This window comes from Taudactylus pleione, unplaced genomic scaffold (genome assembly GCF_031769625.1).
Source record: "Taudactylus pleione unplaced genomic scaffold, aTauple2 ptg000465l, whole genome shotgun sequence".
NCBI lineage: Eukaryota > Metazoa > Chordata > Amphibia > Anura > Myobatrachidae > Taudactylus > Taudactylus pleione.
Window position 1 is genome coordinate 2,993,599 of NW_028284867.1, and position 17,021 is coordinate 3,010,619.

General features: G+C 43.8%; 1 protein-coding gene across 2 annotated transcripts in view; it reads right to left on the bottom strand.

Moving 5' to 3' along the window:
• Window positions 1-922: 922 nt before the first annotated feature.
• CHRM2 (cholinergic receptor muscarinic 2) overlaps window positions 923-17,021 on the bottom strand; it is a 192,258-nt gene continuing 176,159 nt past the window's right edge. For both annotated transcript variants that reach the window (XM_088448767.1, XM_088448768.1), the window contains exon 2: window positions 923-4,235. In XM_088448767.1, coding sequence (XP_088304893.1) covers window positions 2,764-4,182 — 1,419 coding nt within the window. In that variant the 5' untranslated portion in view covers window positions 4,183-4,235 and the 3' untranslated portion in view covers window positions 923-2,763. The remainder of the gene's footprint in view (window positions 4,236-17,021) is intronic.

Consider the following 17,021-nt stretch of genomic DNA (forward strand, 5'->3'; position numbering starts at 1 on the left):
TAGCTTCATGAGGTTTGTGGCTGACACAGTGGTAGAGATATAACCGGCTTATTCTGGTACAAATCCAAACAGCACTTTGTAATATCTGCTCTGCAAGCCCCTGTCGTCCCGTAGTTATGAGATTTACAGCACGCGCTGGGTTGTCCATTATATTTATCATCTTGTCAAGTGCAAGCTCAAAACACATTTCAAACATTTCGTAATAATTGGTAATTAATTAGTACATACATGGAAAAAAAAAAGGTTCAAAAAGACAAATAGTCATATTGCTTTAGAGATTTTACATTACTTGTACCTGTAGAATATTACAAGGAATTCCCCAATCCCTTTGATAACACTTGTTACAATTACACAATAAAATGTTTTATTTTGCTGATAAAAGGTTATCTTGGCATTTTAACACTGTTGCTTAAGTTGCAATTTACTATCATTTTTTAAAATTATTATTATTATTCTGTGTTGTTGCTTAGCAACCGGAGAATGGAATGGGGAATATTTATGAAATCCGTTTCCCAGGTAACCTTGTACAAAATGGGCTGTTTCCTTTAGTAACCAATCAGATTCTGTCTCTTCCCTAGTTAGGTTTAGAAAATGAAAGCTACTATCTGATTGCTTGCTACGGACAACACCACATTTTGCTACACACCTGTAAAGTAGTTTTCATAGAATGTCCCCTGATGTGTTGTAAGAATAAAGCATACCGGGACTTATTAAATAACAAGTTGCATGGTGATGTTATAACCCATAGCAGCTAATCATGTTATAGATTTCATTATTCCAGAACAGATTAGAAAATAAGAGGCATATTTACTAAAGTGCTAGGTTTTAGAAGTGGAGATGTTGCCCATAGTAACCAACCAGTTTCTAACTATTATTTTCTAGAAGGTTCTAGATAAATCTTAAGTAGAATCTGATTGGTTGCTATGGGCAACATCTCCACTTCTAAAAACCCACACTTTAGTAAATATACCCCTAAAAGCTAGCTTCTTATTGGTTGCCATGGGTTACAGCATGGTTGCAGTAAGTGTTGACTTCAGTCATCAGCCATGGCCATATGGTCATGTGACAGTGCACTTAATGGTGACTCCTGTTAGCCCAATACTTGCGATCCCATTGCAACAGATAGACGGGCGCCCAAAAATGAATGCGGACATTGGCACAGTTCAAGACACTAAAAATAATACCCCACTTAATATCTAACTACAGGGGTAATGGTGACTGAAGCATCTGCAGTAATGCAAACAATTGTGAACACTATATATCGCAGATCATTGGTCAAATTCATTTTTTTGGACTTGTTGCTAGTGGGGCAGACATTATTCACGTTGAACCCAATGTTCAAGGGAATGCAGCCTATCATTGTACTAGGAAAGGATGACATCACTGAGGTCTGACACATGACGATGTCACCACAGTTTCTAGTGAAGTGAGAAGGTCACAAAATGGCCGCCTGCACTGTGTACAAGTGACATGCCCACTTCTCGTTCCCTTAAAAGGGATAATGCACTTAATTAAGGAAATTATTAGGTATCGATATTTCCATTAAGAGGTGATATCAGAAAATAAATGTCAATTAACACTTGATTGCACTATTCATCAGATACAGTAGCTTAAATAATACAGACATATTCAACATGAGCTGTACTGATTCTTCCGCTGTAGGTTGCAATAAATGCTTTTTCTGTCTATCATTGATATTTTCATTGCTTGGATGGATAGCAGCTATACAAGGGTCTCCATCGTTTATTCCATATAAAAAGCATTGTTGTAGCCTCAGGACCTTGCGGCAAGACCTCAAAACATCACTTTCACTAACTTGCACGTTGGATGAAACCAACCAAGTAACATTTGAAACCAGTCGGTCACCATTGATGGGAATGAGTCATTTCACATTGGAAAGTACCAAGAGAGTGTCAATCTTTTATGGTGGATGGATAATGCACCTTTAGTGCGCTAGCTGCTGGTGAACTTTATATCTCGTGATGCTCAGTCCATTAGGCTCACCTGCATCAGATATAAGGCTCATTAGCAACTGGCGTACCGATGGTGGTTTATCAATACCAGGAACACAGAACGTCTTATATATATATATATAATTTGTTTGGCTAGTTATTTATCAGGAAGCGCTAACATAAACCCTCTTAACACAAGGGCTAAAACTTGAGTTATATTTCGATACAGTCACTAGAAACACAGAGGCACAGAAGAGCCAGTTTTAACGCTAGGATAAAGGTGAAAACTCCGCGTAAAACTTCGAGGTTTACCGGCATCTCCATTGTCCCAGATGGACACACTGCAAAAAAAGTCAACCGGTGAGTTATTTTTTGTTTTTTTTCCCCGTCACAGAAAAGAAAAGCCTTATAAAGTGATTGTTTTTTTTTTTCCGTTTGTTCAGTCTGATAGGTCGATGTTTCAAAATCTGTGTCTGAAGACCTTATCTCCCACAGACATCGAAACACATAAAAATATGGATGTTAATAATACAGATATGGAAAACACGTGACCCTCAAAAAGCCCTTTGAAGTTTTTTCTTGTAGATCAAAGAGCAGTGGACTGGTCCACCTAGATATATACCGTACTCTATCCATGAGAGTTTGCAACTCCTCATTTATAGTTATAAGTGCAGTGGGTGGAATAGATCCACAGGTCTGTGCCAGAAAAGGTCTCTAGATTGCACATTCCATAATCGAGTGTAAAGTGCTATGGCATAATATTTAAATGGCAGCTCCACCTCGGTTTTTGACCCCCCCCCCACCTCATCTTCTACCTTGCTGAGCCTATGTTTTTGTACTGACACATTAGGAGGTGTTTGAACGTTTTCTTAAAAGTGGTATTGCAGAGGGCGTAGCAAGCAGGATTGATGGTACTGTTAATATAGCAAAGCCAATAGCCAATTGTCCATACTGTGTTGGGAACACATACGTCGCAAAACGTGTTGATTAAAACCATTACGTTGTAAGGTGTCCAGGTGATAATGAAAGCTAGGAGAATAGCCAAGATAGTCCTTGTCACTTTCTTTTCTCTTGACGGAGGAATTTTCTTTTTGGCCGGCTGTTTTGTCATCTTCACAATTTTTCGGGCTACGACCTTCTGCTTGTCTTCTCCATTGCGGCCGTTGGTCCCAGGGACAATCTCCACCGTGGTGCCACTAGTGGATCCACAGTCGCCCTTTTGTGATTTCGTAACAATTCTTATGCATGTCATCTTGGAGTTCTCTACTTTTGGAAGAGCTTGAGATCCTGAAGGTTGAGGAGCATATTTGGCAGTTCCATCTTCCTTTGCATTTGAGCCTACAACACTTATTGACGTAGAGTCGTTGGAGATTTCTTTCTCCTCTCCTTCTGTCTGGACACAGTTTTCAGTTACAGAATTCCTGGATGCTTTCCCATTCTGAATTTTGCTGTGGTCCAAACTATCTTCGATGGCTGACAGATTATTATTATTTGGTTTCACTATTTTTCCTTGGACGTTGCTTGGTGATATGGGATCTTGATTAGGGGTGGGTTCCTTTTTGTCTTTCTTTATCCTACTCTTACTGGCCCGAGATATCTGCCAGTATAAAACTGTCATTATAATTACCGGCAAGTAGAATGCTGCAATAGCTGTGCCGAATGTGACTGCGGCGTTCGAGAAGAACTGAATATAGCATTCGCCCTCTGGAACAGTTCGACCACCGACAATGAACTGCCAGAAGAGAATCGCTGGTGCCCACAGGATGAAGGACAGCACCCAGGCCGCTGCGATCATCATGCCAGCCATTTTGGTGCTGCGTCTCACTGGATACGTCAGGGGTTTCGTGACGCAGAAGTAACGGTCAAAGCTGATGATGAGGAGGTTCATGACCGAGGCATTGCTGACAACGTAGTCCAAGGCCAACCACAGGTCACACACCACAGGCCCTATCGGCCAGTAACCAATCACAGTGTATAAGGTATAGAGGTTCATGGAAAACACCCCAATAATTAAGTCAGCACACGCTAAGCTGAACAGAAAATAGTTGTTGACTGTCTGTAGATGCCGGTTGACCTTTATAGAGACCATGACCAGGATATTTCCAATGATGGTGACCAGGCTCAGGGATCCGGCCACAATGACAATGAAGACCACTTCCACTGTTTTGTACGGGCTCCCCATCATGGTCCTGTCCGAGGCGGACACGTTGGCGAAGCTGGTGTTGTTCATGATCACGTCTCAAGTCACCTCGTGTTTGACTACTTTCTAGTTATCATTTACACCTGTGGAAAAAAAAAAAAGACATCACACATGAGTTACAAGACACGATACATCACATAAACATAGGTAAGGAGAAGAGTACGACAATCTATTACATTAGATGCCTCTAATAACCAAATAGAGATAGATGAGATGATTAACGACAGTGCAGCTATGGTTTCATGCATTGGCTTTGGTGACCCCGCTCCCTACTTTGTAAAACGCGTGAATAATGACCAACGGTACAGCAGGTGGACCTGGAAAGTGGTAAGCACAAATAAAGAAAGAGATGACAGAGTGCTGAGGTCAAATACTCTCAGGAAAAGCAACCTAGATTCAGTACATGCATGACCAATTCTGCATAGTGTTTGCACCATCTTTTTATGTTTGACATAGGGGCGTTTCTCTTGGCGTTAATAGACAGAGCTTTGTTCTGGTAACTTTTATTCATATAGGGGCTGATTCTCAGTCGGATGTGAAGTTACTCTAATGCAAGTAACCGTCCATCTATGCAAGTATCTGTGCTTCTACCTGTATCTGGGTTCCACCACCCACTGTTTTTCGGTCGGAAGTTGTATGGAGCAAGGTCATGTAACAATAATGTCCTAAGATTGCATAGAGGTATACAGTGGAGTTGCAGGATAGGGGTGAACGGGGAGTAGAGATGTGCATGAACCACCAGGTTTTGGCAAAACCACCCTGAAATGTTTTGGTTTTGGATTTCTTTATAATTGATAAAAACAGTTGAATTTATGTAATTTCGAACCTGTTTACATGCAATCCACAACCCGAGATTCGGCTTCTAAATCCGAGTTTCGAACAAACGGGACTCGGTTCTACTCGGAACCCCAAAAGTGATCCGAACCAGGACACGATTCCACTCGGAACCCCAATGTTCCGGTGTGTCCATTTTTCAAGAGAACCGAACGGCACATCTCTAATGGGAAGTAGGGTTGGGTGGCCGCACACTGCGCTGTCACCATATCGATAGACCCAAATGCTTCTAGACATACAGTCTTGTAGACAAAGCCTGGTTATGTTTTAAATGCAGTTTCATGGGGCAATCGAGGCAGGTGGGTAATTGATAGATGTGCGGTATAAAGATTATAACTATATATTTATGATATTTAGGAATCTCTAAAGGGCTTTTGGGCTTCCGTAACTGCCAAGGACGCTGGTGAGTGCTGTGTTTGTTAATATTCGCATGCAGGGAGCGCAGGAGAGCTACTGGGTCAGCGGGTTCAGGAAAATATTCCTTTAAAAAAAAATGTAAAATAAAGAAAGTTGCAGCCAGAATCATCCAAAGGAAGTGTTGCAGTTATTTGATTTGTAATTGTTTTCTAACTGTATGGATGTTGCATTAGACACTATTTATCTCCTCCTCAGTTAATAGAGGTGCCTGTCATAGGAAAATAGGGCATAATGATAAATTATATTTCAAAATAATAATAATTACTACTAATAACCAAGGACAGTATGATGGTGATCAGTAGACTATCGTTATCGTTAGCTATTCGTAAGGCGCCACTAATCTCTGTAGCATTGGTCCGTTAGATTTGGAAATTATAAAAAATGCAATGGCGCATACAAGCAGAACACGTACTTATGAAGTGGACGATGGAGGAGCAGGCAAGAGGTATAGGGTAGGGAGGGTCCTGCTCGTCAGAGTATCTTAGTTTACCCAACACATAGAAAAACCTGAAATGTGATCTGTGCATGAAAAATCTGAACATGAAAGGGTGGAACAACAACCAAATTAATTTTAAAAAAATATATTTTATTAAAAATCTCAATGCAATGTTTAACTAAAGTCCGTTTTTCTGAAGTATTTTATGTGCTTTCGCACTATGGACCTGATTCAGACCCGTTCGCTAGTTGCGGCCGCTCGCTCCCAGCGTATGGAAATTTAGCTAAGTGACGTCAAGGCATCCGCTCACACAGCAAGACATAAGCACTCCCATTATGTCTTGACGAGCGATCACTTTGTGTTTATAGACACCCACCAGCCTGTCTTTAGCCGCCCACTAGCGTAAGTCATCTCCAGGAAGTATATAAAACCATCCGTATATCGGGAACCATCGGATCAGACAGCAGCGCTTGCGGTTGACTGTACCCTGCCGCAAGCACTGCGAGCACTTCAGTGTAAAAATCTACCAGGTGACGAGTACTATGACGCTGCTTGTTAATTGTGCACGCCTCTGAAACAGTGTTGAAACACTCTGGCACGCCTGCGTCCGCAACTCCACTCCCCCGTTACTACTGCCCTGCCCCTGTTACCACCCTCAAACGGCCTCTCCTGTCACTCATTCCACTGGGCTGTCCTGGCAGGGCGAGCGAGCACATTCCGATCATTCGTACTAGTTGCACACACGCACTGCGAACTACACACATGCGCACATTAGTGAACATCATCTGCAACGAGCGGCTGCTTGCTAGCGAACGAGTCTGAATCAGGTCCTATGCATGCTACCGAGTCATGCTACTTGTGGCTGAAAGGGTGTCACTGGGTGGTAATGTGGGATTTGCATGTAGAACAAGGTTAACGAAGGAGACTGTGGGCTCGTGGATGGTCTTAGAGATATATACGCACAACCAGTGGCCTCTCCAGAGGTGGGGCTGCAGCAGCAGTCCAAAGTTCAAATCGGGGAGCCTCACCAACTGCCAGTCCAGGCCGGCGATGTTTGGCAGCGTTTGGGGTGGCAGTTGGTGTGTCTCTTCTATTTGAACTGCGTACAAATCTACATGAGTGAATATCTGCATCTAGCCGAGCGTGCAATACAGCAGGAACTTCAGTCCACTTGCAGTCAACTCCGCTTCCCCCCCAGGTATTTTCTTATCACAAGAATGTATTAATAATTCTAATTTTACAGTAGGTCACTCTTTTTATAACAACACCCACATCTATATTGGCGAGTGTTAGCAGCTGGTGATTTAACAACTGTGCATAAAAATATATAAAATACATTATTCCTGCTACCATCAGACCAAAGTAGTGTAGGAGCTAATGTAACTTTTGCCGTTAAGGGGTTTTACTCCATCAGATAATATTAATGTAATGGCATTTGCCACCATCATGCTACTTATACTGAATATTTAGTTTATCAAGTTTCCTTATGAAATGCATTTTGGAGGATTGTATGAGAATAAACAACCTACATAAAACATGTAAAAAAAACTCTCCACTAAACATAATGGGTTAATAAACAGCAATTAAGGATTACATTTTATTCTTACAAACAAAAAATTTAAAAAAGCATTTAAAATTTCTGTCTCAGGGGAAAGAAATAGAAATTTTTATACTAAAAATGCACAAAGTTAAGCTATAATGACTATTTATTTTTTAAGTCATGCAAACATATTACAGCTCTTACTAAAATAAAAAAAGTCATGTTATACCATTACTATATATTATTAAGTACAAATTTGAGTTAGATAGTTTTGTTTTCGGATGTGAATATAATAATAATAATAATAATAATAATAATAATAATAAAAATAGTAATAAAAATAGTAATAATAATAATAATTACAAAAAAAACATTTTGCAATTTATGACAATTTGGAACCAATTTCTCAAATCACCATATTTATTTGGGAATTGCATATACAGATTGTTGTGATATAATGGGAGACAATTTTGAGGGTAAGAGGGCTGTTTTCCTCTATAGAACGTGTGCCACCCCATATAGCAAATAGTGGAAGATTTGCGGGGGGTCTCCTATACGACACATTATCTCTGCTCCCTAAAGCTTAGAGGTCGTTTAATTTCGGATTGATGCCGGCAATGCAGTGCGCACATCAGCCTCACTTATGTTTGCCCCTAATTTGCATATTGTAGTAAACACCCCAATGGTTTTGCGAACTTAAATTGCAATTTTGGGGTGCAATCAGTGCGATTTAGTGGTGTTGGAGGGTGCCGTTGCCAGTGTTCCAACCTCACAATGTGGGGATCACCTGCACGTCACCCCTAATTGACTTGACCCCTTAGAGTGGGTTCACTTGATTGAAGCAATTGCGTTTTTCCTCCAGGAAATCTTATCAGCCTCCTTCACAATCCTGATTCTAAATTCCAGTATTAGAGGGGTTACCCAGAGGAGGGGGACGGCGAGGGGCTCATTGTATTAAGGAGGGCTGGTTCAGGGGCGAAAATCACCCTTCAGTGTGCCCCTTTATTTATTAATTTTTTTTTTTTTTTAATAATTATTTTTTAACTTTTTTGATTTTATAAATTATTTTTTGGTTCTCAGTGACAGTTACTGTACCCTTTCCCTGCTTACACCCACTGATGTGATGCTCCATAGTGACAGAGAAACACCTGGCGACAACACATGAGGGTCATAGAAGAAAATGAACATTAAAAAAAATAAAAATAAAAACTAAAACAGAACAAACTGGACTTTAGGATACGATACAGGTCTGTCTGACGCCAGGATCCTCCACATACTGTAAGGTGAGTCTGGGAGAGGGACTCAGATGTTTCATAATGCCAAACAATCTGAGACCCATCCAGCTTGCTCCTGGCAGGTAGCTTATCCGAATTCTCATAAGACTGCGCAGAGCAGTCACTTCCACTGTATGATCCAATGCTAATGAGCTTCCCTGGACACCGTTCCCTAAAGCCCTCTAGCGTCCTTCAAGTCACCTTTACAGGAGCTCATCTCCCCTGTAATGATGGAACTGTCTCTCTTGCCCACAAACGGCGGGGGCCTATTATTAGGCTTTATTACACTGAATGGGAGTTTAGCACGCAGGAGGGATTTAAAGGGACAGCTAGGAGATGATCATGCCGGCCTCATACATACACACCACGCTTCAATTCACTTCTGTCTGATGAGGAGGGAAGGTTTAAAGGGAACTTGTCACCAAAATACAAAACAAAACAAGATATTATCTGCAAAGAATACTAAGTTCCCTGCATGGATCGAGCTGACAGCGTTTATGGGAAGTGCGGACAATTCTGACGACAACATTCACTTTCTGAGTATGTTCGCTTCTGCGTGACGGGGGGAAGAGCGATCCCCCCTCGCTTTAATTGGTGACTCCTGGAACCCCTTGAACGCTATGAACACTGGCGATTTTTTTTCTGGAGATTCTAAAGCTGGGCACACACTCTACGATGTAACAATACATTGCGCTCACCATACACACTACAGGATCCGGTGCGTGACACCACGATATATCGTTCCATGCTGCATGTAGAAGCGCGGCGTTGTTCATTCCATCGGGCATATACACTATACCATCCGCACGATATATTTTATAGTGTGTACCCAGCTTTAGTGCCACCACCCTACTGAGACAGCATTATCAGCATGTTCTGCCGCCGGGATCTCATGTTAATAAGGGCGATATTATACGCAGAAATCACGCAATTTCATTTGTATTGTCCCCTCCACAATGATGAGTCAGTATTTCCCATGTGTATATTATTCTGTTACTGTACCTGAATGGAGTAAGACAGGGGCAGAACATTATCACACTGGAATGTTAGGTAGGTGTAATATACCACCCTAACTAGCATTTAGGGGTCTATTTACTAAGCTTTGTTAGGAGATAAAGTGAACGGTGACCAGCCAGTCAGCTCCTAACTGCCATGTCACAGGCTGTGTTTGAAAAATGACAGTTAGGAGCTGATTGGCTGGTACCTTATCACCGTTCACTTTATCTCCTAACAAAGTTTAGTAAATAGACCCCTTCGTGTGACTGATAATCAGGGGATCTCTATTTTTATTATGGCAAGGTATATTTCTGAATGGAATAGATACAAAATCTACAATATTTGCTCTGGTTGTTACATTTTAGAATGCATGTAAACTTAATGGCTTAAACCAGAATCGGCTGTATAGTCATATTCTAAAAATATTCCTTACAAGACATGGGTGTAAGTAATTAATATTGTTTTGTATTGTCACGATGGCAGGCGATGTACAATGCACATCCAGTTGCGTGCTCACATGTCAGCTTTGTGCCCGTGTGTGTGTCAGTTTTGTGTGCGTGCCAGGTTTGTGGTCACGTGTGTCAGTTCAGTTTTGTGCCTACCTGTCAGCTTTGTGCCCATGTGTGTCAGTTTTGTGCTCACGTGTCAGCTGCTTCGTGCCCACGTGTGTTAGTTTTGTGCGTGCGCCCCTACTGTATGTTTATTCCTTACGGTGTGCATAAGACGGGGATAAAACTTTTATAAAGCAAAGAAAAAATTATTATCACATCACTGTTACCTTACCCTGCTTGTTTTTGTGTTTGTTATAGGGTAGCTGCGTAGGAGGTCTTAGCCTTGTGGGGTACACTAACCAGTTTGGAGGAGCTGATGTACCCTTTGGTTCCCACCACCCTGAAGATTCTGCAAACTTCTCCATAAGGGGAAACTGACATATTCTGGGTTAATGGGTGAAGCTTTTACAGAATCCAGGATGAAGGGGTCTCTGTAAAGATCTTTCAGCAAAGATGCTTAATACCAGTTTGATCCTTATTTCATATAAACAACTGGTTCCACGTCCACTTTGCACCTCCACCCTAGCGGACTGAGGGGTCTATTTACTAAGCAGTGTTCGGAGACAGAGTGAACAGTGATAAGGTCCCAGCCAATCAGCTCCCAACTGTCATTTTTCAATCACAGCCTGTGAGATGGCAGTTAGGAGCTGATTGGCTGGTACCTTATCACTTTTCACTCTGTCTCCTAACACTGCTTAGTAAATAGACCCCTTAATGCTTCGGGGTCACAGCGTCCTGCTCTTACTGCTGCCTCACAGCACTGAGGTTGTGGGTTCAATTCCTACTATGGCCCTCACTGTGTGGAGTTTGTATATTCTCCCTGTGCTTGCGTGGGTTTCCTCCGGGTGCTCCGGTTTCCTCCCACACTCCAAAAATATTCTGGTAGATTAACTGGGACCCAACAAAATTAAGTGTTGGGGGGATACCCACGCAAACACTGGGAGGAGGTACAAACTCCACTTTGATAAACCCTTGGTCAGGAATTGAACTCAGGACCTCAGGGCTGTGAGGCAATGATGCTAACCAATACTCCAACCACGTTGTTCCTATCCTATCCAATTTACCTTTCTGTCCCTGCAATAGTTAATATTAGAATGTAGCACAAAGCAATATGTAATGGCGCAATGCATAAACAACCTACATACGTGAAACCTCTACTTACACTGAACCCTACGGGCAAGATTTACTAAGCATTCACAGCAGTTTCAATCCCAACATTTTAAACGGTAATAACATTCAATGCAAGACATGCTTGGCTTTGCACTTAACAGTATTATTAATACTGTTTTAAATTGGTGGCTTGCAAAACACAGCACTTAGTAAAGCGAGCCTTTAGTCTCAACTGGAACCCATGTTAGGCACTGAGAGGCAGAATCACTAACCATGGCATACAACCAAACACACATGAGATGAAGATTGTCTGCAATGGTTTACACTACTTAATATATAAAGAATTGGGACTGTACAATGCAGTCAATAAGCGCTGAGGTCACACTAACATACCGTGCTGGCTTGAGAACATGCACCTTTTCTCTTCTTCTGCCTGACATATATTTGCAGAGAAACTAAGAACGACAGAGACCAAACTAAATGAAAAATAGTCTAATTTTAGCCGTAAACAGATATGGGGGAAAGTTTTGATGCAGAAAAGTCCTTTTTGGGCCCTGTGTGACACATCGGCATCTGTGTGATTCAGGAGGCAGGAGAGAGCAGGCCGCTGTGTGTGCAGGAGCAATAAGGGTCTGAGAGACTGCGGAGACCTCAGCGTCTAATTATCCTGTAATAATAATTCCACTGTCACCGCAGCCACCGCAGCGTACGGGCAGGAGCTATATATGTGCACTGTGCGTCATGCACAGTGTGGTTGTTAAGTGTATGGTGTTAAAATATAGCATGCTTTCTTCTGAGAGGCATTCGGGACTGCTGGAAGCATGATCATTATTATACCATATTGAGATTGCATATACAATGGGGCTGAGATATCTTGGGAGCTGGCGGCCGTCTGCATTTTTGTATCCCACAGATATTTATAGTGAGATACATTTTGTTTTGTACAAATAGGGACTGATGCAGTGCTGAACACTGCGAATGTTATGGAACCAAGCAGGTGCATCTACAGACGATGCAATTCAGCCTACGGGAGAACACCTCGATACAGCCCAGTTACGCACCCATTCAGTCACTAGTGGTGGTGGTGCACTTGACATACGTATGTATGTCAAGTGCACCACCACTGGTGACTGAATGGGGGCGTAACTGGGCTCTATCGAGGTGTTCTCCCGTAGGCTGAATTCAGTGGAATTGCGGGTTATGCGTAAGAGTAATTAGGACAAGTGGAGAAGTTACCCATAGCAACCAATCAGCTTCCGCCTATCATTTTATAGAATGTATATGATAAATGCCAGCCAGAAGCTGATTGGCTGCTATGGGGAACTTCTCCACTTGTCCTCCTCTCCACTCTTTGGAAGGCTTGATACATCTTCCCCGAGTCAGTGTGCACAGACCTCGGACGCAGCCATGTTGTGGACTAAACCAAGATTTCTGAAAATGCAGCCAATCAATGCACTAACTAGTGACATCCCTGAGGCATGAGGCACTGCATGGTAGGTTAAACTATAAAGTAAAATTCATATAACTATGCAAAAAGATATCAATTGCTGTAGAAATATCCACGCCATGACTGGCTGTAAGATGTCTGTAACTACCTAAACCCCTTTTTAATTAGCCGCAGACAAGTGATTTTATGTGGAGCTGCCTCTGCTTTAATCTCGGAGCAGCTTCCTCCTGTCCCTAGAACTGGAATTAATTAGCGCATAAGAAAATTGCCAACTCAGGAGTTTCCGTATGAGCAGTGAGTGGAGGCGCCTGATATGACTGGCAATGGGGGCTGATAACTCTGCTTGTCATTAACAGTCCTACTGTATATTTATGCTAAAGTTCAATATTGTGCTGTCAAAACAAACCTATACTCTCAACTTTAATGATTATGGGTCGGTCTAGCGGCATCTGGCTTCTTCTAAAGCTCCTATCAAAAACTTTGTTCCACTTGCAACATGGAAATACAGTATTCCTTGGAACTGGGAATAGGGGGAGGCAGGAGCAGGAATGGTGGTCACCAGCCGGACAGGTACTATTGCAGGAACAGGAATGGGGTCACCAGCAGGACAGGTATTATTGCAGGAGCAGGAATGGTGGTCACCAGCCGGACAGGTACTATTGCAGGAACAGGAATGGTGGTCACCAGCCGGACAGGTATTATTGCAGGAACAGGAATGGTGGTCACCAGCCGGACAAATTATTGCAGGAACAGGTATGGGGGTCACCAGCCAGACAGGTACTATTGCAGGAACAGGAATGAGGGTCACCAGCCAGACAGATATTATTGCAGGAACAGGGATGGGGGTCACCAGCCAGACAGGTATTACTGCAGGAACAGGGATGGGGGTCACCAGCCCGACAGGTATTATTGCAGGAACAGGAATGGGGGTCACCAGCCAGACAGGTATTATTGCAGGAACAGGAATGGTGGTCACCAGCCGGACAGGTATTACTGTAGGAACAGGAATGAGGGTCACCAGCCAGACAGGTATTATTGCAGGAACAGGAATGGGGGTCACCAGCCAGACAGGTATTACTGCAGGAACAGGAATGGTGGTCACCAGCCGGACAGGTATTATTGCAGAAACAGGAATGAGGGTCACCAGCCAGACAGGTATTATTGCAGGAACAGGAATGGGGGTCACCAGCCAGGCATTACTGCAGGAACAGGAATGGTGGTCACCAGCCCGACAGGTACTATTGCAGGAACAGGAATGAGGGTCACCAGCCAGACAGGTATTATTGCAGGAACAGGAATGGGGGTTACCAGCCAGACAGGTATTATTGCAGGAACAGGAATGGTGGTCACCAGCCGGACAGGTATTATTGCAGGAACAGGAATGGGGGTCACCAGCCGGACAGGTATTATTGCAGGAACAGGAATGGGGGTCACCAGCCCGACAGGTACTATTGCAGGAACAGGAATGAGGGTCACCAGCCAGACAGGTACTATTGCAGGAACAGGATTGGGGGTCACCAGCCGGACAGGTATTATTGCAGGAACAGGAATGGGGGTCACCAGCCGGACAGGTATTATTGCAGGAACAGGAATGGGGGTCACCAGCCCGACAGGTACTATTGCAGGAACAGGAATGAGGGTCACCAGCCAGACAGGTACTATTGCAGGAACAGGATTGGGGGTCACCAGCCGGACAGGTATTATTGCAGGAACAGGAATGGGGGTCACCAGCCGGACAGGTATTATTGCAGGAACAGGAATGGGGGTCACCAGCCCGACAGGTACTATTGCAGGAACAGGAATGAGGGTCACCAGCCAGACAGGTACTATTGCAGGAACAGGATTGGGGGTCACCAGCCGGACAGGTATTATTGCAGGAACAGGAATGGTGGTCACCAGCCCGACAGGTACTATTGCAGGAACAGGAATGAGGGTCACCAGCCAGACAGGTATTATTGCAGGAACAGGAATAGGGGTTACTAGCCAGACAGGTATTATTGCAGGAACAGGAATGTGGGTCACCAGCCAGACAGGTATTATTGCAGGAACAGGAATGGTGGTCACCAGCCGGACAGGTATTATTTCAGGAACAGGAATGGGGGTCACCAGCCGGACAGGTATTATTGCAGGAACAGGAATGGGGGTCACCAGCCCGACAGGTACTATTGCAGGAACAGGAATGAGGGTCACCAGCCAGACAGGTACTATTGCAGGAACAGGATTGGGGGTCACCAGCCGGACAGGTATTATTGCAGGAACAGGAATGGGGGTTACCAGCCGGACAGGTATTATTGCAGGAACAGGAATGGGGGTCACCAGCCGGACAGGTATTACTGCAGGAACAGGAATGGTGGTCACCAGCCGGACAGGTATTATTGCAGGAACAGGAAAGGGAGTCACCAGCGGGACAGGTATTACTGCAGGAGCAGGAATGGGGGTCATCAGCTGGACAGGTATTACTGTAGGAACAGGAATGGGGGTCACCAGCCGGACAGGTATTACTGCAGGAACAGGAATGAGGGTCACCAGCCAGACAGGTATTATTGCAGAAACAGGAATGGGTGTCACCAGCCGGACAGGTATTATTGCGGGAACAGGAATGGTGGTCACCAGCCGGACAGGTATTATTGCAGGAACAGGAATGGGGGTCACCAGCCAGACAGGTATTATTGCAGGAACAGGAATGGGGGTCACCAGCCGGACAGGTATTATTGCAGGAACAGGAATGGGGGTCACCAGCCGGACAGGTATTATTGCAGGAACAGGAATGTGGGTCACCAGCTGGACAGGTATTACTGCAGGAACAGGAATGAGGGTCACCAGCCGGACAGGTATTATTGCAGGAACAGGAATGGGGGTCACCAGCCGGACAGGTATTACTGCAGGAACAGTAACTGATGCAGATGATAATAACACAGTCTGACAGGTATGTAATGATGACATGGTAGAAGCACCAACATACAAGTTTCCTAGCTTCAATTTTAAACCTAAATCAATTCAAAATCTGGACCCAGAGGAAGAAGCAGGTGTAGACTGTACTGGCAGCGGGCCGAACACTGCAGCTAATGGGGCAACAAAGAGGCAGTTAATAGTCTTTTGCCATCTTAGTACAGTGGTGTTTTCCCTACTCACAGCAAGTTCAGCCCAATGGCTAAACTAGGGAATGACAAGCATATACAGTATTATATTTATTTATTTCATTTTAAATATGTTCACTTAGCTGACTGCCCCTCACTAGCCCCACATACTGTACGTCTTTTACCGAGAAACGGTGATGAAAAAAAACCCTCTTGTTCTGCCAATTCATTATAACTATAATTATATTATTAATTTATAAAACAATGCAGCTGCACCACTGTCCACACCTGTATCCCACCATCACCCCGTACCTGTCTCGATAAACTTCTCCTTCTCCTGAACAATTTAATTTATATACGAAAAAAGGATTTTTTTGTTTTATCAGTAGTGTTTACGCTGCTTATCCGGTACACGAAATTGCTGGACACGTAGAAAACACGGCACGTTTGTGGCGTCCCAATGTCTGAGTCTCCTCGCGTTCCATTCTGCAGTGCAGAGATAAGTTGGTTAATGCACAGCTAACAATATATTAACTTCTCTTTACAAGTGAATAGAAGTAAATACATTGCTAACTGCGTGTTACCTCATTGCTCTTCCTCGTCCCCCGTGGCGGGAATCTCATTCTTCGGATCCTCGTACCGCGGCTGTGAGTTCACATGTGGAATTTTGCCATAAAGTTCTTCCATTTTGTGTGGACACAATCACATGGGGCGTAGGTGGGCATGAGGATGAGGATGAGCTGACATAAATGAGTAATTAGGTTCGGAAGGGTGAAGCTTCCAAGTCACTAATTTACTGTATACGTAGAATTATTTTGTTCAAGTATCTTTTTCTGTGAAGCGCTACTAAACGTACCATGCAGCTCATTGGTGTACCACAGCGATTTTAGAACTATAACTTTCTCAAGAACTGGGCAGAAGTGTAGATAAGTGAGGGCCTGTAGCAGCGAGGAATGCAGCCGCGAATTTGCACGCACCCGGTCGATGTTTGGGTTCTGCGCGTTCGTATGCATCGTAGAGCGCGAACCGGCTGCTGCGATCGGGAAGCGATCACAGGGCGCACGCAGTCTCAGCACACACTGATTGACATGAAGCGACCTTTGGGGGTGGTAATGGGGGGTGGTCAGTGAAGCGCAGGCGTGCCAGTGCATTTGAACGCCATTATAGGGGCACGCATAATTTAGCCC